The sequence below is a fragment of the Hypanus sabinus genome, chromosome 8 (assembly GCF_030144855.1).
Source record: "Hypanus sabinus isolate sHypSab1 chromosome 8, sHypSab1.hap1, whole genome shotgun sequence".
Taxonomy (NCBI): Eukaryota; Metazoa; Chordata; class Chondrichthyes; order Myliobatiformes; family Dasyatidae; genus Hypanus; species Hypanus sabinus.
The window spans coordinates 44,268,991-44,293,216 of NC_082713.1; the positions used below are offsets into that span (position 1 = coordinate 44,268,991).

At 38.4% G+C, this 24,226-nt stretch overlaps 1 protein-coding gene across 4 annotated transcripts in view; it reads left to right on the forward strand.

Annotated features, from left to right (window-relative positions):
* Window positions 1-24,226, forward strand: part of nlgn3a (neuroligin 3a) — a 292,883-nt gene that overhangs the window by 91,723 nt on the left and 176,934 nt on the right. For 2 of the 4 annotated variants that reach the window (XM_059977044.1, XM_059977045.1), the window contains exon 2: window positions 18,968-19,714. The exons of 1 other annotated variant lie outside the window; for it this stretch is intronic. In XM_059977044.1, the coding sequence (XP_059833027.1) occupies window positions 19,222-19,714 (493 nt within the window). In that variant the 5' untranslated portion in view covers window positions 18,968-19,221. Of the gene's footprint in view, window positions 1-18,967; window positions 19,715-23,675; window positions 23,736-24,226 lie in introns of all 4 variants that reach the window. One more of the 4 variants, XM_059977043.1, reaches the window with a different exon arrangement.

Here is a 24,226-nt window from a genome sequence, read left to right on the forward strand (position 1 = left end):
CATTTTTCGATGCCTTGGTAGATTTGACAGATGATTTTGGCGTGCATAGAAGCAGGAATCAGGAGTCTGGAACCCTTCAGCAGCAAACCATTAAGAATGGTGAGTGTGTTTCTTTCAAGCCAGTAGGATCTGAGTTCATGAGTTCCTTTTGGAGCAGCTGGCCATCAATGCTCACAGTATTGCACCATTTTGCTGCAGATTTGGTGCTTTATCAACACTGCGTGAATTTCATCTAATTTGCACTGTGATGCAGGAAAGCTTTCACGTTCCTGAGCTAAGTAGATGTTGATATCTTCCATGAGGGTGGAGTCAGCATGACATCCTCAATAGAGTATCTGGTGTTGTAGAAGATATGCCAGTGACACGTTAAATGTCATAATAGTATTGCATAAACATCATACTGAAACTTTGCAGATGTGGAGGTAAATAATGTAAGTGTTTGGAGCTGAGGAGGCTGACAAGTGGCTTGTGGTCTGTTCCAAGTAGGAATTAAGTGCCTATCAAATAGCAGCTGAAGCATTAACAAACCCGCATGAGATTAGGTGTCTTCTTTTCGATTTGGGTGTAAGCTGATCAGTAGGAGTCAGTGCTCCTGATGCATATGCCACCGGTGTATATACACCATTGCTGTGTTGCATGAGCACTCCCCCTAGGCCAAATGAAGAGGTATTATGAGACCTGGTTTCTTTGTTCAGATTAAAAATGTCAATATTTGTGGAGAGATAAGCTCTACTTTAAGTAATGAGAATGACCTTTCCTCTGGTGTGTCCCAGGTCCAAATGTTTCTCTGAGAGAGGAGATCACAAAGTGGCTTTGTTTCCTCAATCAAATCTTGAATGAACTTTCCCAGTTGATTTACCATGCCAAGGAAACTGCGGGTCCCAAGATACTTTGTAGGTTGTTCCATGTTCCGAACTCCGGCCAGGTTTTCTAAATCAGGTTGTACTCCCTCTGAGGACAGTTTGTGGCCTAAGAACTTCACCTCCAACTTTGTAAATTCACATTTCTTTTTAAGGTGATTCCAACTTGTTTTGGTTTCTCCAAGGCAGCTTCCAGTCTTTTGTCATGTCGCTCACTTGAGCCTCCGAAAATACGTATGTTGTCCATTTGGCAGACTACTCCTTCCTGTCCTTACAAAATCAAGTTCATCCTCATCTGAAAGAGTTCAGGGGCTGATGAGATGCCAAGAAGGAGTCTCCTGAAGGTATAGTGTCCATATGGTGTGATAAAGGTTGTGAGCTTCTGTGACTCAGGAGCTAAACGAATCTGCCAGAACCCTGAGTTTAGTGAAGAACTTTGCTCTACCCAGCATACCCAATGTGTCCTCAACAGAATAGGTATAATAAACTTCTCCCTCTTCACTGCATTATTCCATTTTGTTAGATCAGTGCAGATCCTCACTGTTCCATCTGGCTTGGGAACAGGAACAAATCCTGCACGTCAGTCATTAGGTCCATTCACTCTCGTTATGATGTTAAGCACCTAGTTTTTTTTAAGTTCAGCTTTGACTTGGTTCATCAATGGGACTGGAATGTGCCATGCTGTGGTCAGCAAGTAGGCTATCACTCTTGGCCTCAGTTGGAGAAGTTATTCTTCTTTCAATACCACCAGGCCTGTGAACAACTCTGGTATTCCTCCGGCCACTGAACGTTGTTTAGTGAATCCAACCTTGCAATGTGGTTCAGCTTCTTGATGGCAAGTCATCCCAATAGCAGTGTGAAGAGATACTGAACACCATAGGCATCCTCTTTTAACTGTTTCTTATTTTTACAGATGGAAGTAGTAAACAGTCCTTTCACTCTAAGCTTTGTCTCCCTGACTCCATGAGCACATTCTTCGTTGGGTTTAGTGTAATGCCTATCTCCTTCATCATTTTAACGCATATTCATGGATGGCTGTGACATCTGGCCCAGTGTCCATTATGAACATCCCTGTCTCATTTTGCAACTGAACCATAGTACACCAGTCTTGTCTATTTGAACCTAAAGCCCCAAAGAAAGCTTTATCTTTGTCCGAATCAAGGTCTTCTTTGACCTCCTGAAGAACTATTTTTGAGTGAAACTGGTTTTTATAATGGCCAGCTCTATTGCATTTGTGGGATTTCACTTCTTTTGCTGGACAGAGCCTCTGATGTGGAATGGAGACTTACATCTTCTGCAATTGGACATTTTACCTTCTCTTTGTTTTATTTGAGCTGAGCTCTACTGTCATCTCTTTCTGTGGTCTTTCTGACTGCACCATGTTTGTTCCTTCTTTTTGTATAGTTTCTAGCTTTACCTCAGTGTTGTTTACGTGCCTGAGTTCTGCCTGGTGCTGAAGGACACTTTCACTCTGCCTGACAAGACTAATATCTTTCTTTAGTGTGAGATTTGCCTGCAACTGATGTCTCTGTGACAATTTGGTGGCTAGTATCCCAACAAAAGCCCTGTCTCTAATGAGCTCATCTCTCAGATTTCCACATGCACAGTTATCTGACAGGGCATACAATGCTGTGATGAAGTCATTGACACTTTCATCTGGCTCGTATTTTCTGGAGTTGAACTTTGCCCTCTCATATATCACAATTTGCTTTCTTTGAATCTGTCCTGCACACTTTTGTACTTTTTTGAGCATCTATCAGTCTCATGATGACTTCTGCTTTGTCCCCCTTGCAGTGTATCAGTATGCCCCCTTGATGCTCTTCCGAAGCCTGGGTGAGATCGCTTGCTCCTAAATCTCTCAAAGTGTCTGAGCCATCGCTCAAAGTCCTCTGATTTAGAGACATCAGATGTCTCAGGAGGCTTTATTAGGTGAGTGGATGTAGGTACTGCAGGTATTAGCTCCATTTTCCTATTTGTTTGGTTTATTATTTTATTTACTTGGACTCCAATTGTCTTCTTGTCTCTCCCTGAGAGTTTGACTGACTTCTCTGATTTCTCTGCTGTGTCTTTGTCTTCGTGCACTTCCCCAGTGGGGATTATTGTAATGTATCCACTTTCGGTTATACCTTGAAAGTTTTGCCGAGCAACCCTGGCCAGTTCTCAACCCCTGCCTCATGGTTAGCAAGCTAGGATAGGCAGTTTAGGTTGATTAGCCTCTGGATGTCACCTGGTCTGTAGTATCAAGTCATCGATAATCCACCACTTCTGATGTGTTTGATATTGAGGGATAGTGCAGAGCACATACCAGGAGGCCAGCATGCCAGATATTCAACTGAACATTATTGATAATGCTGTTTGTACAATATGTGACCTCTTCCCTTGTGGGACTGGCTAACTGAGTGGCAAAGGAAAAATGTTATTAACTACCACAACACTGAACACAACAGCTTTTGTAAACAAATATCTGAGAAAGCTTCTGATGTATTACTCAGAAAGTTACTTGTGAAATGTGAGTTCAAGGATCTTCAGGTAAGTTGCAAACATTCAGTTTTTGTGAGTATGGAGGTCCAGAATCGACTCTGCCTGCATTAAAGTTAATGCATGGACTTCCAAGTGGGAGACAAAAAGCAGCTTGTCGAAGCAGATGCAAAGACCAAAACCATGGATGGACAGAAGGCCAAAAACAAAAGAGTCGATGCGGATACAAAACAGAAGTTTTGTCAGATGATGTGGATAAGGAAACCAAGAGTTTTGGCCTGTAGACTCAAAAATATTATTCCTTCTATAATATCTGATGATCAGACAGGGTTTATTAAAAATCAATATTCCCATTTTAATATACAGCTACTGCTAAATGTTATCTATTCTCCATCCAAGGAAATATCAGAATGTGTGATTTCTCTAGATGGGGAGAAGGCTTTTGATCAAGTTGAATGGAATTACTTATCTAAATATTAGAAAAATTTAATTTTTGGGCCCAATTTTATCCATTGGATTAAATTATTTATCTCCCTTTGCTCGGGTCCTTACTAATTTTTAGATTTCTAAGCCAATTAAACTCCAATGTGGAACCAGGCAAGGATGTCTGCTGAGTCCTTTGCTTTTTGATTTGGTATTAGAACCTTTAGCAATTGCCTTTCGAGAGTCTAAAGATATCACTGGTATCTTAAGGAAGGGTACTACTCATAAAGTTTCGCTTTATGCTGCTGATCTATTGTTTTTTATATCTAATGTTACAACTTCTTTACCCTCTATGCTTCATTTACTGAGTAACTGTCGTCCGTTTTCAGGATACAAATTGAATTTACATAAGAGTGAATTGTTTCCTTTAAACAATTTGATACTAACCGATATTAACCTTCCTTTTAAAATTGTAAGAGAACAATTTACATACTTGGGTGTAACAATCACTAAGAATTACAAAGATCTATTCAAAGGAAATTTTTTAAACTTAATGAATTATGTGAAAAAGACACTTTCTAATTGGTCATCTCTCTCTTTATCATTAAATGGTCGAATTAATTCCATCAAAATGAACATTTTACCTAAATTTATATACCTTTTTCAAGCTGTACCTGTTTTTATTCCTAAGTCTTTTTTTTTTGATTCTCTAGATTCAATTCTTTCTTCCTATATGCAGAAGAACAGAAAACCTCAATTAAATAAAGCCCACCTTCAAAAAGCAAAAAGAATGGTGACTTCTCTAACTTCCGTTAATGTCCCTCCTGCCCTTCTTACCCCATCCCTGACATATTTAGTTATTTGTTTTTTTCTCTCTCTCTGCCTGTTCTCCATCTCCCTCTGGTGCTGCCCCCCCCCCCTCCTTTCTTTCTCCCGAGGCCTCCCGTCCCATGATCCTTTCCCTTCTCCAGCTCTATATCACTTTCGCCAATCACTTTCCAGCCCTTAGCTTCATCCCACCCCCTCCAGTCTTCTCCTATCATTTTGCATTTCCCCCTCCCCCACTACTTTCAAATCTCTTAGTATCTTTCCCTTCAGTTAGTCCTGATGAAGGGTTTTGGCCTGAAACGTCGACAGTGCTTCTCCTTATAGAAGCTGCCTGGCCTGCTGTGCTCCACCAGCATTTTGTGTGTGTTGTGGCCTTGCTTTACCTGATTTTAGGTTATATTATTGGGCAATTAACATACAAAATCTTACATTCTGTTTATATTATAGTAATCGTGAGGATTGTCCAATATGGGTCTTTTTGGAAGCTAATTCTGTCACAAAATTTTCTATTATTTCTCTTCTTGGATCCTCTCTTCCTTTATCTGTAAATAAATTAACTGACAGATTGGTGGTTAAGCACACTTTGGGGATCTGGCTCTTTCTCTCTTTCTAGTCCTATTTTTTCTAATTTTTTTTTATACCATCTATGACCAATCTGTTTTTTAGAGAATGGGATAGATTAGGCATTCAACAATTTCAGGATCTGTTTGTTGGAGGGAAACTTTCTTCTTTTGAGCAGCTTTCAATGAAATATAACCTATCAAATACCCACTTTTTTCGATATCTACAGATTAGAGATTTTTTAATATCTAAGCTACATGCACTCCCTACTATCCCAGATAATAACATCATAGATGTAATTTTTAATTTGAAACCTTTTGAAAATAGCTGAATATCATATATATATGGTCTGTTGTCGGGATTGAGAAAGTCTCCTTTAGATAAAATTAAAAAAAGATTGGGAAAAGGATCTACAGACTTCATTATCTGATGAGACCTGGAGAGTTATTTTCAAAATGGTTAATTCTTCATCATTATGTGTTGGTCACTCCTTCTACAATTTAAAGAAAGTAGTACATAGGGCTCATATGTCTAAAGACAAGTTCACTCATTATATTGCAGATATATCTCCTTACTGTGACAGATATAATAATGGAGAGCCTTCATTAATTCATATGTTTTGGTCATGTTCAAGGCTTGAAAAATATTGGAAAGATTTATTCCTAACTTTTTCTGTACTTTTTAAAGTTAGTTTTAAGCCCAATCCTTTGACTGCCTTATTTGGTATTTTTGAGGAGAGAGTTATAATTTTAAAGCCTTCTCATTTGTGGGTACTGGCTTTTATTTCTCTTATGGCTAGGAGGGCAATCTTGCTTAAATGGAAGGAGGTTGCCCCCCCCCCCCACACATTCTCAATGGTTATGTGATGTTATGTCATGTTTAAATCTAGAGAAGATTCGCTGTTCGATTTCTGATTCTAACCCAGATTTTCAAACATTATAGGGACCCTTTCTGAACTATTTTAAAAATCTTTGAAATGTTATTATAATACAGATCTAGGCTATTATTATAAAACACTATATGGCAAAGTACTCTTTTTTTCTCTTTTTTTTTTACTAACCAGCTTTGTCTTGGTAGGGGGTATAGATTTTTTTTATAATGTGATTAACCATACTATTGTATTTCATCATTCAATTTATTTTATTTGATTGATCATCATTCTGGGATACCGTGATAGTATCAGTGTGATTTATATACAGTGCATTTTGTGCTATTTTGTTTTGATTTATAGTAAGTGTCCTTATGAATTCTGTATTTGTGTATATGAAACTTAATAAAAATATTGGAAAAAGAGAGAAAACCAAGATCAGATCATCAAGGGAGCAATAGAAAGATTAATAAGAGAATACTCCAGGGAATAAGTGGGCCCTCCCAAGATTAAGATGCACATCCTTAAAAGAAGAAAAAGAAGAAAGAATAAAAAGTGACCAGAGCTGTCAGAACCACTTTCAGTAGCCTCAGAGTCAACTCCTAAAGCTACCACAGAGGAGGCCCCAGAACCTGAGATTGTTTTCACAGCCAGAAGTCCCACCTGCCAAGCAGCGACCTCCTTTGTCAGGAAAGACATTATCCCACCAGTGTAAGAAATCCTCCACAGTGATTTAATCTTTAGGTCTGAATAGGAGGAGTGTTGTGTATTTAATATTTCAGTAATATTGTAAGTGTATTGTTTGATTAATCATTCTTTGTTCTTTGCATAATGCATTGTGAGTTATCTGTAGAAGTACATAAAGGGCACACATTATCACCCTACCACATGATATGCATCCCTCACTTAAAGTATAAAATGTGAAAACTAAGACAAATTCTCCTGGGCTCACTTCTTTTTCCTTTCAGTTAATTTAATTTTTTGGAGTTACAAAACATGACAAGACACTTAGAATTTAATCCAAGATTTTTGTTATGAATTACTATATATTTTGCAAGTTGTGTATTGAATTAGTAGTCATTTTATGGCTTCTTTCTGGCCAACAGCCACATCCTAACAGTTATGATTGCATTATCTTGATAAGGCCCATTGTATTTAAATAACAAATTTTGCTAAAATACATTGTATACAGTATGTCCTGTTGCTAATGCTATTAAAAAATAGAAAGCTGGAGTAGCTAAACACTGGACTGCTGGACAAAATGCATTCAAATATTGAGTGTAAAAAATGCCTGCTCCCCTTCCTGCACATCCAAAGAAAATCTATTGGAACACATGGTGACTGAATGACTTATTTTATGCTCATTTTCAGACACATGTTAATATATAGAATTTTAAAAACAGAGTTCTGCCTGACTTTGATCTGCTTTTTCTCTGATTCTAGAAACATCTACTTTCATCATTCCCATGAGAAAAATTCCCTGCAGCAGATGGGGCAGCCTTAATTCCTAGACTGAGACAGCCTTGAGAATATTTCTTGAGATCAGTAGCAATATACTTTGAGGGGTTCGATCTCAAACTCTATTTACCTTGCTCCAGGATTCCAGTGAAGCAAAAAAATTCTGACTAAAACACATTGCAGTCTGAATTAACTTGTAGAGTACTTATGAGTACATGGAAGAATGTCAGTATACCACTGGCATTCAGTTATACAGAATTATTTGATACATTTGTAATAAAAAAAATGGCTGTAAGCATAGGGTGCCTCAATTTTGGTACTATCTACTCTCACTCTGGACTGCAGTTCAATTGTTGCCAGTCAACTTGTAGATGGAAGTCGGGCTATTTTCCCTATGTCTTCCACCATGTCCTTCTGCAGTCTCCTGCTTAGTGCTATTTTATGTATGTAGAGGTTATGAGATTTCAGAGGGCCGAAAGCACTAACAGCGTTAGGAGAACGAATATGTTGTGTCATATTGCAAAGTTATATATATATAAATATAGTTAGAACAATGGTAAATCAAAGTAGATTACTTGTCAGGTATCATCCAGTGTGTACAGCACACCACATAAACTTTCATTAAATGATTATTGCACAAAATATCCTTGACATTAAACATTAACAAGTGCAAAACAATTTCAATAAGGGGGCATTTCAGCCAGTCATCATTCAGTCAGAAGAAGAACACTATATTTTACTTATACATCATTCCATTCTTTCTTAAATTCTCCTGTGCATTATTACTTGATTGCTACAAATGTCACTTCGCCAATTTTGTAATTCTTTTGCCACATTATGAGTGATTAAGTGAAGAAAGAATGCTTCATCATTTCTAAATTTGCCTTTTACTGGTTTGATTTATGACTCTGACTGACCTTCAAAATTTATTTGCAATTAATACTCTGGATTTATGTGCCCTGAAGTTTGATTTCACCCATTCTGAGTGTTGCCAAATTTCACTGAAGTTCACCTTTAAAGAATCTTTAGAATGATTTGTATCCTCTTTGCTTCATTAAGCTCTTGCTGAATGCTCTCTGATTGCAGCCTGGGTAGTGCTTGCAGCTGCTGCAGTGCTCCTACTCTGTCCACTGGGAAGTGTTTCAGTCTTACTCTCCATGGAAGCCACAGAACAGTACTGGACAAGGTACTGAACCTTCCCCCCTTTACTGGGCATCTCTGGAAATGAGGCTGTTAGTCCCTTGCTAACAGCCACTGGTTTCCAGGGCAATAAACCCACCTTTCTCTGGCTTTGTACATCAAAGGTGTATACTTCTTTGATTCTGACAAATCTGTGAGATTGGGATGTCTCGTCCACCCAAAACTTGGTGTGTGTGAATGCTTCCCTGCAAATATCAGTCAGCATAAAATAACAGATCACACACATTGCGTACAATTATAAAGAAATATACTTGTGAACATTAACTTAGCCAAAGAGTTAGTAAAGAAAAATAAACTAAAGAGCCCATTATAATTAATCAGTCAAATGTGCACAGGTTGGAGTTCAAATCTTCCAAAAGCCATATTCGTTGATCCTCGGCAGACCTCTACACCTGGACTCCATCGAATCCTGTTTCTCCACCAAATTGAATCCCATGGCTTGTTCTTTCTAGCATCATCTCTCTTCATCTCCCACTGAACAACACCAAAGACCCACCACCGGTGTCAGTCATGAAACTGCTCCTCCAGCCTTCTCCCCGTTCCACTCCTGATCTGCTGTCCCACATTCCTAAGCTTCCCTTATTTCATAAAATAACCCAAACACTGCTCCACAGAAAGACCATTGCATGAAATGTCCAACAAAATTAGCAATAAAACCTTTACTAGTGTGTTACAATACCATGGAGATACAGAGAAAAGGAGCTTTGCAGTGGGATTGGAGAACCTCTGCAAGGTGGCCTTGCCTAACCCAATTCCCTTGCCTATGCTATGAAATATAGGATCAGGATAGGACTATTTGGTGTAGGATTTTTTATGGAGGTGTATAAAGCAGAGATATAAAAATCTATATCAGTGATGCCTTTGCTGAAGAATCCAGCACATAGAAATAATTGTGACAAAATATTGATATTTCAGGAGAGATACCAATGCTACTTTGCCACTTTTAGGATTGCGAGTCAAAATGAGGGTGGCAAATTGTGAATTTTGGGTCCAATTCTGGTATTGGAATGGGACAACTGAGTGGCATGCTTGATAATGATGTCATAACTCATGGAAATGTACTGATAGAATGACAGCCGTGGTTCAGGTTTGTGTTCCTGGTGATCTCAACTAGAAATAGGGCCAACTGCATTAAAAAGTGTGCACAGCTATTTTTGTCATTATTGAATCAAATAACATGAATACTATGTACTCCTTGGACAATCAGTCTTATAACATTCTGCAACTTTGCATATTAGATTTCGTTTTCCTGACTAAAATGTCTACTACGATCTTCTGACAACCTGTACATTCAGCTCACAGCTAATTCTGCTTCCTCTTTTCACCCCTCTTTGTTACTCAGAAAGGGGTGGAGAACTCATCTATTCAACACACTTGCTCCAAATCTTTGCCTTATTTTCCAGATCTTGAACTCCAGTGGCATAATTAGTAGTGCTGCTACCTCATAGCTCCAGTGCTGTCCCCAGATTCAATGCTAAGCCCCCGGAGCTGGCTACATGCTTCCAGTGACTGTGTTGGTTTCCTTTGAATGTTCTGGTTTCCCTGTGTATCTCAAAAGTATGTAAATTGATTGTACGTTGATGGATACATGTAAATTGCAGGATCACCCTCTCCAAGCTTCTCTCTTTTTCTATTCTACATTCTGGTTACCTCTCATCTTTTCTCATCTCCTCACCTGCCTATCATCTCCCTCTTGTTCCACTCCTCCTTCCTTTTTTTCCAGGGTCCACTAGCCTCTACTATCAGATTCCTTCTTCTTCAGTCCTTCATATCTTCCATCTATTCCCTCCCAGCTTCTTATTTCACTCCCTTTCCTCATGCACCCATCCTTCTGCTCATCTGGTCCACCTATCACTTGTCAGCTTGAACTCTTTCCCCTCCCCCCTCTTCTTATTCTGACTTCTGCCCCAACCTTTCCAGTGAAGTTGAAGAGTTTCAGCCAAAAACACTGAGTGTTTATTTCCTTCCATTGATGCTGCCTGGCTTGCTGAGTTCCTTCAGAATTTTGTGTGTGTTGTGAGGAGATGGAAATTGGTTAGTGCAGGATTAGTGTAAAAATTGGTATTTGATGATTGACACAGAGAAGTGAACTGAGAACCCATTTCTGTGCTATATCTCCCTATGATTCAACAATTCCTAATAACATTTCTCCTATTTAATTCAGTCTATGATAGTTCCTAGACTTCTATAAAACTATTGTTTCAGGTCTGTTAATTAATAAGCAGCTTATTTATCTTTAAGTTGATTTATTAAACATGGAGAACATTGGGCAATCTTCCCATCAAAAACAAATTACACTCCTTTTGTTTTTTTCCATCAGCTCTTCATTTTCATATATAGTTACTTCAGTTTTTATTAATGTGTATCTCTTATTTCCTTGCCTCTTCCACTTAACCTGCTTTCCAGTTGACCTTTTGTGTGCACCCTGTATAAATTCACTTCAATCTGTTCTCTGATTGCTTTCCTATTTTTACCTCACAAGTAACTGAATAGCTCCAAATGGAGTGTGCCTTCTGTTGGACACAATTTGCTTCTGGGAATGATCTTTGGCATGTCTGATTCCTTTAATTCTAAAATTAATCTTTGTGGAATGCATCCACTCTAGCAGAGAAAGTCGATGCTTTGAGGGCACACTAATAACCCTTAAAGCTTATTTTATTTGTTTTTCATATCCACTGTGATTCTGATTATATTTATGACCTGTAAATTGCAGAGAATCCAGTCATCTTTAAGATATTTTTATAGCAAGTCTATTAAAATAGACATTCTGAAATCTTCCCATTCTACAATGTATGTCTTTGCTCCATTCATTTGTGACTATGAGTCTCTGTCCATGAGTGGTTTTGTCTCCTCCCAAATTGTCATAATCTGATTCTGATTTCAAAGGCATTTTAAAATGGCTGAAAGTGGCTCTTGGTATTCTTGCTGAGCACAAGGGGGTTACATCGTCTATTTTCAACCTTGCTGTGTCAATGCTAAAGCAGTCAAATATTACATCTTCAAAAAAGGAAAAGCTGTAGTTGTATGCTTTATAGTGGTCACAAAACAAAATTAATTTCTTGTCAGAGCACAAACAATAATTTACATAGATGCTCTTTTCTTTCAATTGATGGGTAAAGATTTTACCCCATTTTTGTGGGACCCTTTTTAAATCTGATAACACTGCCTTCCTCCTGAGCTCATGATTGAGGTTGGGCTTCAGTCTTAAAGACTACCTTCCAGTATCCCAGCTACTTCCTCAAATCCTATCTTTACCAGTTTATGACACTCCTTCCTGCTCAGTTGTGAAGGATTTTGCTGTCAGTAGCTGCAATTAATCTCCAAAGACTATTTCTGTAACCTGCAGGTGAGAGGAGTGTTGGAACAAATGTCATCTGTTAACTAAACTGACCATGCTTGATGGTGATTTTTTATCACAGTCTGCTGTTCCTGCTTGATCACTGGCAAAGGTCAAGCAAACATGATTTCAGGAACGAGTGTAACCATCACCACAATACATAATAAATCAGCATATCAACATACCTAATGTCCACAATGGTTCCATTAATTACAGGTGGTTCAACGCACAGGAGTCAGCGGTTAATAATTTAACTCGTGATTTGTGGTCTTCCACTTCACCAAGGAGGTACAGGTGTAAAACTCAGCTGCTCCTCCTTTAATCTGCTATAAAACAACTGTGTGTAACTTTGGGAGAAGCTTGATAGATAGTTGTTTTAGGTAGATCCCAAAGGAAATTATAGTGTCACAATAGCATTACAAATGCACAGATATAAATATTAGAAGAGAAGTAGAAAGAATAAAAAATAAGTTACCTCAAACAGTCTAACTAACAGGATGGGGTCATCACTCCCCCAGCTATAGGATGACTCCTTATAGAGCCTAGTGGCCGAGGGTAAGAATGACCTCATATAGTGCTCTTTGGAGCAGTGCAGTTGTCTTAGTCTATTACTAAAAATGCACTTCTCTGTTCAGCCAAGGTGGCATGTAGAGGTGAGAATCATTATCCAGAACTGCCAGGATTTTCCGTAAGGTCCTCTGTTCTACCACAGCCTCAGTGTGTCCAGTTTGACTCCTAAAACAGAGGCAGCTTTTCTAATCAGTTTACTTAGCCTGTTGGCATCACCCATGTTGATGCCTTTGCCCAGGCACACCACCATATAGAAGATTGTACTACCAGCAACAGACTGATAGAACATTTATTATGAACAATTATTTATCAATGTTTTCTTTCTCATATTGTTACACATAGGATTCTGACAGAAAATATGTCAGAGTCAGTGCACATGATTTATCACTCTCTTTTCATGGACTTCTTTATTGTAGCTTTTTATGGTAGTTCTTGATTCCCAGGGCTAGGATTAATGATCAGTAAATTAGATGGTAGGCTTCTTAATTCAGTGACTCGGATCCAACATAATCATATCTGAATCTGAAAGATCATGGATTTGAGTTATCTATCCTTTAAATTTGATAATATGGATTGAAATGTGCTTGGTGGAATAAGCAGGTGTGAAATTTTCTCCTGCTTTCTGAGACTAAAACACTTGCATTGTTGTAGGATCTGTAGTTTGGACATTAAACAAGATTCCATTTGGATAGAAAAATAATGTCCTAGCACCTGAGATGCGAACAGTCTGATTGCCATCATTTTCCTTCAATAGAATTGTCAAGATATGCGTAAATGGTTGATGGTTTCTGTGCAGCTGTGTCCATAAAAGCAACAGTGTATCGTGATCAGCCGGCAGGACTTTTCTCAATTGGTGGAATCATAAATATGATGTACTGAGGTGAAAAGCCGTAATTAATCTTATAGTTCTATTGCTCAACCATGGCTCTTCATGGTTATATTACAGACACAGTTAGTTTTGTGAAAAGAAATCTTCATTAGTACAGTGTCTGCCAGAATGAAATTCATTGTATTTTAGAAGTGTAAGGTGTGGGTCGTAGCTGGATAGTTCATTGAACCATATAGAGAAAAAAAAAGCCTTTTGGCCAACATGTCTATGCCAACCATTGTTTTTATCTATACGAATCTCACTTGCCCACATTAATCCCATATCCTCCTAAGCTTTTCTCATTGGAAGTACCTGCCTCTTAAATGTGGTCACTGTAACTGTAAGACTTGATTCTTGTTTTACCTTGTACTAACAAAGTGTACTGTTTAACAAAATAATCACTGTACCTTGGTTCATGTGACAATAATAAACCAATTTACCAAAGAACTTGACAAAAGCACTATGATTAAGTAGAAAACTCGATAAGTGCAACTCTTCTTTGTCTACTTAAAAATATACAAAAAGCTCCCATCTGTTTTTAATTTCATCTTTATATCATGGGAAACTTTTCCATCCACAAATCACTGTCATATCATTGTGTCATTTCATGGCATTGTGGGTGATGCAATTTCCAGCCGAACTCTTTAACAGTCAAAAATTTGATATGAAATTAAGTACATAAATTAGTTTTGCCATTTTCCAATTCCTCCATATGTATAACATCTTCTCTTCTCAGTCAGAGACAACATAGGGGCTATGGGCAGGTAGAGGAAATTATTTGAGATGATTCATGAAAGTGGCATTGAAGAGTGGGAGCATAAGATGCCAGGTCAGTGATGTAGAAAGAAAAATGTTTTCATGAAGAAATAAAAATCAAAATCACCAGAGAAGCTGGAAATCTAAAATATTTTTTTTTAAATGCTGAAATATTCAGCAGGTTAAGCTGCATCTGTTGTAAGAGCAGCTATGTGTCAGGTCAAAGACCCTTTGATTGACCTGTTGAGTACTTCCAACATTTTATGCTTTTTATCTCAATAAGGAACCTGGGAAACTCTATTGAAGAGGCCTACTATTTAACAGAAAGATATTGCTGAGTTTTGAAGCACTGGGTGTAGTGGCACAGGGTGTACTTCAGAAAATGGTTCAGTTGAAGACTGCACTGCTTATACCTGAAGCACATTAATGGTTGTATTTAGAAGAAGCAGTCACCTTTGGTGTGTGTGTCAGCTCTGAAAGAATTTGCAGCAGAAACTCTCCAAATAAGGATAGTTCAAAATTTCTTGCAGTTACATTTGTTTCCCTAGACTTTTTCAGTGGAGGGATTAATCTTTGTGAACCTGAGCATTGAAAAAGCCATCTTATAATTTTGTTCTTCATACTTATTGCTGCCTCAGGAGATCTAGCTTTGTAATGGCTAGATCTTCTTTCAGGAAATTACAGATAAGTGTCAGTCATGACTCTGTTTTACCATTCTTACATTTGACTCCAGATCATTTCATTTGAATCTTTCACTGCACCAAATCGCTGCAAAGACATTTGTATCTATTGGGTTCACAGGGTGCTGATAAGATACTAGAGTTTATTGTTAGTTGCTCTGACTGAGAAAACATTTAAAAATCAATGACAATGGTGGGTTTGGAGCCTCACATTGGCCAGACTAGGTAAGGATAGAAAATTCCCTCTCTGAAGGATTTTAATGAACCAGATGCGTTTCTTTTTGTGAAAAGCCAATCATTTCCTGGCTACAATTTATGATGCTATGATTTAAAATAACTCATTTGGTCATCTGATGTGTCCTCATGAACATAATGAGGTGAATGCTTGTTCTCTTATTTATGCTAAAAATGTGTTTAATTTTGCTCCTGAAATTGATATCAACAGAAGCGATTTCACATGGAATTTAATAGCTGTATATAACTGCATAATATGTTTAGTGGATACAAGAAAGGGTGAAGTCTATGCTACTGAATTTTTGATGATCAGTGCTTTATCTGCTCATGCAAGTGCTTTCAAAGGATTCTGGGAACTATTTAAAAATAGTACATTCTCCAAGTGTGTTAGCCCTAATTAGTTCCTGAATCATCAGCAGCTAAATATTCCTGGATGGTACCAATTTCCTTTGTTGTTATGGATGACAGTTGGCATTCATCTTCAATCATGAATCATGGGGGCAGTTTATGCTGTTAGTCACATTATGTGGCAAACTGGAGAACAAAGTAAGATTTGCACCTCATGTGTATGTTGGTTGTATACAGAGTAGACAGCTGAAGACAACAAATCTTGTGCAGCACTAATTTGACACCAACCGTGCCAAATTGGGCTGCAACAATCCAGGCAATGCTATGTACTTATCATGCGTAATGGAAACAGTTATCTCAGGTAATCAGAGTATCATCTTTAAGCACAGCTGTCTTTACCTTTTTTTGTATTTTTGATCTTGAGCTTGAAGTGCTTGAAATAAGAATTGTTTTTAACAAGGAGGTTGGCTGAAAAGTGTTAAAAGCTCAAGGTTTAAAGTTCAAAATAAATTTATTATCAGAGTACATATATGTCACCGTATACTACCCTGCCATTCATTTTCATGCAGGCATTCACAGTAAATACAAAGAAACACAATAGAATTAATCATAAACTGATGCAAGAAAGATGGACAAACAACCGATGTGCAAAAGAGAACAAACTGTGCAAATACAAAAAAAGAATAAATAAGTCAATAAATAAGCAATAAATAGAATCCTTAAGAGTTAATCTATAGATTTCAGAATCAATTCACTGTTGGGATGAGTGAAGGTATCTCCTCTGGTTCAAGAGCCTGATGGTTAAGGGGTAATAACTGTTCCCGAACCTGCTGGAGTGGGATTTGAAGTTCCTGTACCTTCCTGATGGCAGCAGTGAGAAGAGAGCATGGCTTGGATGGTGGGGATCTTTGATGAGGGATGCTACTTTCCTGTGGAAACACTCATTGTAAATGTGTTCAATGGTGGGGAGGGCTTTACTCATGATGAACTGGCTGTATTCACACTTTTTTGTAGGTTTTTCCATTTAGGGGCATTGGAGCTTCCATACCAAGTGTTGATGCATCTAGTCAGTATACTCTCCACTGTGTATCTATAGAAGTTTGTCAGTATTTTAGATGACATGCCAAATCTGTGCAAGGTTCTAAGAAAATTAGGCCACTGCGTTTTGGCTGATTTGTAACGTGCTCCACTCAGACTGATCTTCTGAAATGGTAATACCAAGAATTTAAAGTTGCTGACTCTTTCTACCTCTGATCCCCTGATGAGGACTGGCTCATGGACCTTCGATTTCCTTTTCCTGACGTCAATAATCAGCTCTTTGGTTTTGCTGACATTGAGTGAGAGGTTGTTGCTGTGACACCACTCAGCCAGATTTTCAATCTCCCTCACAGCCAATGTCACTCACACAACTCCATCTTTAGACTGGACAAATGTTTAAACAAAAATTGCTTAATAAGTCAAGCAACATCTCTGGTGACAGGAAAAAGATAATGTCAGATTTAACGCAGGGTAAGTGATGACTGTTCAACAGATGTAATGTGTTTTAAGCATTCGAAGACAAAGAAAGGTGAATAGGGAAGGAAAGCAAAAAAAGAAAGTTAGTGTCAAGTTATGGCTGGTAGAAATGAATGAAGAGTGTTCCTCAATTGCGTCTTTGCCCAGGTTAATAAATGGCTTTGCCCTCTTGTTCAGGCTGTCTTTTCATTTTTCTGCGCACTATATATCACTACTGCTGGGCCAATGACTATTACGTCCCCAGAAGAGATTGATCAGGAGACTATATGCACATTTTGAAGGTGTCAGCACTCCATGATTGATGTTTAATGCTGAGACACAATTTAATTTGTGAAACAAAGGATTTTTCCAAATAAGTCTTTGTGGGTGTTTTGTCAGATTTATTGGTTATAACTATAAATTCAAATTCTAGATATAAAACAATAGCTTATCATCCTTTCACTGGAACTGCTTGAACAGGTTCACCGAAATATACTACTAATGCTTTACAAGGCATAATAATTTGAAGAAGGAAGTGGTATATCTATCTGTTGGTGGCAATCTATGCAAAGTATTGGTCCTCAGAGACAGTGGTGTCTGCTGCAAGGATACTAGTAACCTTTGTACAGGATCTAGTTAGCGTATTTGATGATAGTTTGACACAAGTTACATGCTGTCCAGTCAGACTGCAAACAGAGACAACTCTTCCATTAATTCTCCCCATTTATTTAACTTATTAGTTAAATATATTAACTATTTAACATATGTAATGTTCTACTTCCATCACATATCCAACTCTCCATCAGTAGCTATGTTTAATTCTGATAATATTTTGACCTTGGAAAGTTAGATGAAAAAAAAATCGCATTTCTATTCATTTCATTACAAAGATATTTCTAATTCCCATCCACATCAAAAATATTGGTATTTCTGTTGCAATTTCCTGCATCAGCTTCAGTATTTTTGTATTATGGGCCAGCTTCCATTTCAGTTACATTTTCATTTCAATCTCAACATGCTATTTCAAATTTTTATATTTTTTGTGGTACATTGCATTTTTAAATAGTTTGGAGTAGCCTGGGTGTCCTTCAGCCTAATGGCATGAGCACCGATTCCACAACCTTCTGGTAATTGTATCCCACCTCACCCCCTTCACCATTCCCCATTCCTGTTTCCCTCTCTTACCCTATCTCCTTACTTGCCCATCACCTCTCTCTGGTGCTCATCCTCCTTCCCTTTCTTCCATGGTCTTCCACCCTTTCCTATCAGATTCCCCCTTCTCCAGCCCTTTATCTCTTTCACCAATCAATTTCCCAGTTCTTTACTTCATCCCTTCCCCCTCCCATGTTCACCTACCACCTTGTATTTCTTCCTCCCCTCTCCCTACCTTCTTACTCTGAGTTTGACTGTTTATTCATTTCCATAGATGCTGCCTGGCCTGCTAAGTTTCTCCACCATTTTCTGTGTGTTGCTTGAAAAGTCCTGGAGCCTTGCTGCATGTGAATGAATATGGCAAGATTGAACCATCAATTATTGTTCTACAAACCCTATTGATCATATTGAAATTTTGGGAATTGGAAGTGATCTTGCCCAATTTATTCATCTAAGATAAAGTCCAAGTCTCATAGAGATCACATATTCTTTTTTGTCTTTGTGCTCCATTTGTGGTTTCACAATGTTCAAAATATTCAAAATAATTAAAAGCAAACTGGATCAATTGCCATTTTCTAATATGGGTTTGGGACACATGCCAGGTCTTAAATGTTGTGAGATTCCGCAATGCATTTCATGGGCATAGAGGGAGAGATTTTTGTGATGGCTTACAAGCTCTCCATATATTCCAGTTTGAAATAAAGGACAGACGGACAACTTGCTTTGTTCTTTTACTGAATAAAGTGGTGCCCCTGGACAGAGGAGTTAGTGATGTTTATTCATTTGACGTTTTTCAGGTGTTCTGTTTAAAAATGGTGTCCATATTCACAATTTTGCTTCTCTTCATTCCAGGAATTGGCTTGAAAACAGAAATGGAAGTGGAGACTTATTTGGAGAATGAGAAGAGCACTGTTCAGACCTGAAACTACAGCCCTGTGATTAAGCTGCAGTATGGTTACTTGGCTGTGTCTATCTCCTGTGGATTGCTAGCAGAACAGCAAATAGTGTACCAAGAGAAGAAGCTCCCTCCCTATGAGCTTTGGATTTATCACTGGTATAGAACAGCACCAAGGGCTTTTGGAACTTACCCTGGTGAAGATCGGGTGATGTCATCGTGTACAATGCTTCTTTACTCAAGATGGAGTTGTCCTGCATCACTTTTGCGATGTGTTCCCACCATTTGCTTAAATGTAGATTGCAGTGTTGCTCTCTGGATATTTAGCTTTGCCATCAGGGTCATAGTGTTGGAAGGTCAAATCAATTACCCAACTGTGAATACGCATTATGGAAAACTGCGGGGGATTCGAATTCCCCTGCCAAGTGAGATTCTTGGGCCCGTGGATCAGTACCTGGGAGTTCCATATGCTGCTGCTCCTGTTGGGGAGAAACGGTTCCAGCCACCTGAACCTCCACCTTCCTGGTCTGGGATACGCAATGTTACTCACTTTTCCCCTGTCTGCCCACAGAACATTCTTGGTATGGTACCGGAAATCATGTTACCAATCTGGTTCACGGCTAATTTGGATGTAGTTGCAACTTACATCCAGGATCAAAATGAAGACTGCTTGTATCTAAACATCTTTGTCCCCACAGAGGATGGTGAGTCAGTGGGGGACAAACCAATGCTTCTTTTGTCTGGTTCTCTGTTGTTGTTTTGTCTGTGTGTTGTTGTTTAGCATGAAGTGATTCCCTATTACCTGCTCCTGCATGCAGATGTCATGTGGCTCATGTCGGGCTTCTCCTTGCCTTGATCTTTCCATTTCTTACTATCTCCGACACTGTTAAGGTTCCTCTTTTGTTTCTGTGGCACAGTTTGACAGCCAAAAGCTAAGTGTCACTGCAGAAAATCTGAAGCTAGGTGCATTGTCCGCAGGATTAATCCTCAGATTTTGTGATTCACACTTTAATATATGAGGGCAGAAGTGGGAGGGAAGACTTATAAAGAAGTATTGCAGAAATATTCTCCCAGGACATGATTGGATTGTGACTGAATGTCTGATGCAAGATCACTCCCACATCCAGAGGACTGAAATGTCATTTGGCTTTTACTTCAATTTACTCTTTTGGATTTGTAAAATGAAGGGGGCAGATGGTGTATTCACTAAGATCCTAAAAACAATTACCCAGTAATGAAAACATCAATAAGTACAAGTTACTTATGATGAATTATTGTGAATATTCCATGACTAATGGCAGCCAATCAGACTCTGGGATCTAACCCAGTAATGCTCAGTTTTATATTATAAACATTTTCAGCAAAATGATCCTATTGAAGTCTTGGGATCAGTGCTAAATATTTGCTGAGAGGCATACCCCACTATGGCCAGGGATGTTCTCCCAAATGCAATGTAACTGTTATAATGTATTAATTTGGGATAAACTGCCACTCATAGGTCTCAGTGGTATTGGTGCAGCTTGCTAATACTTCTTACTGATCAGTGTGAATGAAATCAGTGTGAATGAAATCAGCACTGATCAAGTGCTATTCTGACATGTTAAATTCATCCAATTCCACTTTATCCGGACTCAGATGATTTCCAGTGCATCTGCATAACATATCCATTTCTCATCTAATTCATCCCAATAATACCTTATTGCTGTTTCAATTTGTGCTATGGGTGTTTTACCACCTTTTCCATACTGCCATAAACTGCATTCGGATCCAACCAAGGCTGTTAATTTCAGGGCTAAAGTTGGATTAAATGAGATCCGGTAACTGGAAACACTACTTACTGGACAGACAGATGTGATGAAGGTTTATGCATCAGGGTGTTACAGATCATGTTTATCAGAGAACTGGAGAATGCCCATTGCATCAAGGAAGACTACTAATGTAAGAACTTACATCTTAGCATAATTAATGTGGAAGTATTTAGAATTTTGAAGCCCGAAATTACAAAATATCAAAATCAATAAAACTACCAGAAGCAGCTAGCCTGTATTTCAGAAAAAGACTCACACTCAACAAACTGCAAGGGCAATTTTTGAGGATGTAACTAACATCTCAATGTATGTGAGAAATGTACATGGATTTCCTAAAAGCCTTTAGCAACAGCAGTGCAGGGGACTATTAGGAAAGTTAAATGATGAGGACTTGTATAAACATCTTCAATCTAATAATTGTATACAAGGATGTGAGGAGTATGGAATTAGGGAAGAGGTTTAAAATTGGATTAAGTTTTTTTTTAAAACAATGAAATATAAAGAACTAGTTAAGGACAGTTTTCCACAAGATTGGAAGAGGTAGCAGTGACCACTTCTGTGATCAATGACTTGATTACAGCAGCAGGAGTATTTTTTTTTCCAAACTTCTGCATGATACTAAGATTGCAAGAAGTGCACACTTGACCGTACCTTTCTGGCAGCAGGAGTAACTTTTTCTTGCTATTCATCTGGCCAGTAGGTCTGTCCTTATATGAAACTTCACTCAGCAGCTATATCCACGAATCCAACACTGACCTGGTTAATGAAGTCCTATACTACACAAAGGGCCTTCCCGTTGAAAATCACATGGTAGGATCTCAACAACCCACTCTGACGAAACTGTTCTGATGGACAACTAAGCCTATGTCCCCAGACTTAATAAACAGTGAAAAAAATTGAAATCTGAACAAGATTATCACTGTCTTATTTGATGTGTAATTTATTCATTGGTGGATGTAGCTGGCGTTTCCAAACATCCAAAACCTGTAACATTATTTAATTTGATCAAAGCTTTAGCATCTTTTAACTTCAAAAATGTTAAAGTGCTAAAATTATTTGAAACAATAAAAACAAATTAAATCTGTAAAGAGAGTGAATTTTACAAGTTGTACTTCCTTTTAATCTGCCTCTCTCCCATCCAGCTATGAAGTCTGAATTAATGCAGACCTCCTAGCGCAGGGAGATTAGACAGCTGTGAGGAAGTCACAGACTTGTACATTATCACACGCATGTGCTAGAGCCCTGAACGGCCTTACAGTTACTAAGTTAATTGTTCATAGCTCAATGCAGAAAACTCAGGGTTGTTTTTGTCTAATCAATGGAAGTTGTTGAAGTATCCAATAAAGACATTTAAAACATTGAATGGATAGGAAGAGTAGGTAGAGACAGGCTATTTCAGTGGTGTGTATCTAGAATGATGATGAATATTTACCTGGACTGGTTGAATAGAGCAGCCTATTACCATGTTTAAATTTCTATATAATTATAGCAACAGCGACAGCTGTGTGGACATTACATTTGCCTTCAATTTATTCAACCATGAAAGGAGAAAGATCAGTGAGGATCCAGATCCTGATCATCCCTTCAGAAAGTACCGACATCGATTAAATCATTGTTATCATTGGTTAAGGTTAGCGGCTATTCAGACATGAAAGAGGAATCTGGTGTGATATATCTCCAACAAAATTAATTATTTCTTACCCCGTGCAGGCTAACAATTGAAGAATGGCTTCTTGGAAGAGGCTTTAGATAATAGCCAACAACTGAGGAACTATGCCTCAGCAAATAATCAATGAGTTTGGGAGAAAAGTGGATTCTGAATCTGTCGCACAGAACTTGACTTGGCTTCTGCCTTTCTCAGAATATAGAAGAGAACAAGTTAATTGATAAACATCAATTTTGAGATTTCTAGTCATCATTTTCCTCTGCAAGGTAACCAGCAGCATGACATTGAGCAGGTGACTGTAATACAGCAGCAATCCTACACAAGTTAGCCCCATACCCTACCACCAAAATAAGAATTGGTAAGTCAACATATTTGAGGCTATCACACAATGTAACCAATGAAGAAGAAGAGTTGCTTTGGTCCTTTAATGAAGCAGTTTCATAAAGCCACTTGTAAAGGCTTCGTCTATTTGATTTACTTCCAAAGTTGTCATTCTTCTCTGGAGCAAATAATAAATGCATCTATCTTGTAAAGAGAGAACAACCAGTGGTGTTCTTCCCCAAGGAACTAGATGACAAAATCCACTCAACATTGGAAATTGGGATTAAAAATAAGGAATTGTGTAAATGCATAGCAAGCCATTAATGGGAGGTAAAGATAAAAGTCAGTTTAGCATTACAGATAAGTCCCTTCATTGGACGTTTTAGGGGACATTAGGAGCTTGCTCTTTCAGATTTGGAAATCTGAGAGGTGAGTTCACTTTATTTGAAGCAGCGTATACATGAATTTCTTTAGTAAAGTGTTTACATTTGATCTACCTCATCATGTGAGCAAAGGAGATGGAGTGGTGTTGTGAGCTCATTTAAATTGTCTCTTCTCTCTGGTCGGAGTGGTGCTGGATTGGCAGCTCCAACAGCATGGGCCAGCTGTGCCCTGGGATGGTTGAATATTTCTGCAAAACAGGTCTCAAAGGTGTCTGTATGCGTGTGTGTATGTGCACATGTACTTGTACAAGTGTGAGTGTGCGCGTGTATGTGTGTGTGTGTGTGTGTGTGTGTGTGTGTGTGTGTGTGTGTGTGTGTGTGTGCAAGTGTATGTGGCTGAAAGAGGGGTCAAACGGTTGTGATTGCATGCTCCCCCTGTGTTTGATGGAGCCTCATGTTATTTTGTAGTATTTTATTCATTTTACAGTAAAAAGAATATCGAAGGAATGCACAAGAAAACCCAACAAGAAAATATGTAGAAAAGGAGGTAGGTAGAAACCTGGTATCTGGGGAGGAGCCAGCATGCATTGTCAACGCAAGCAACAAGCATCGACATCAAACTGCAATTACCCAATTGAAAACACCAAGAAACTCAACATGTGTGGATGCCTTTTGATGAGAGTTTGATGCATTTTACACTGATTTCATGCATTTTTTTCATTAACCTTATCAGCTGGACAGCTGCAATTATGTAGCAGGGAATGGCCCTTTGAAGAATCTAATGAGCACACTGAAAACAGCCAGAATATCTATAGACAGCAAGAGAGAGAGAGTGTATTGGTTAACCATTGTGGTGATGTAGATTTGTGTGTTTTTATGTGTGGTACAACAGGAATGCATACAGAACTTCATCCCCGGTTATTAGGCCTAAATGTGCTATATGGCACTGGCAGCAAGTTGTGCTCAGTTTCATTGCTTTTGAGGGGATTGAGTTACAGAGGCACACGATAGCACACTTACAGCAAAAAAAACTGGAGA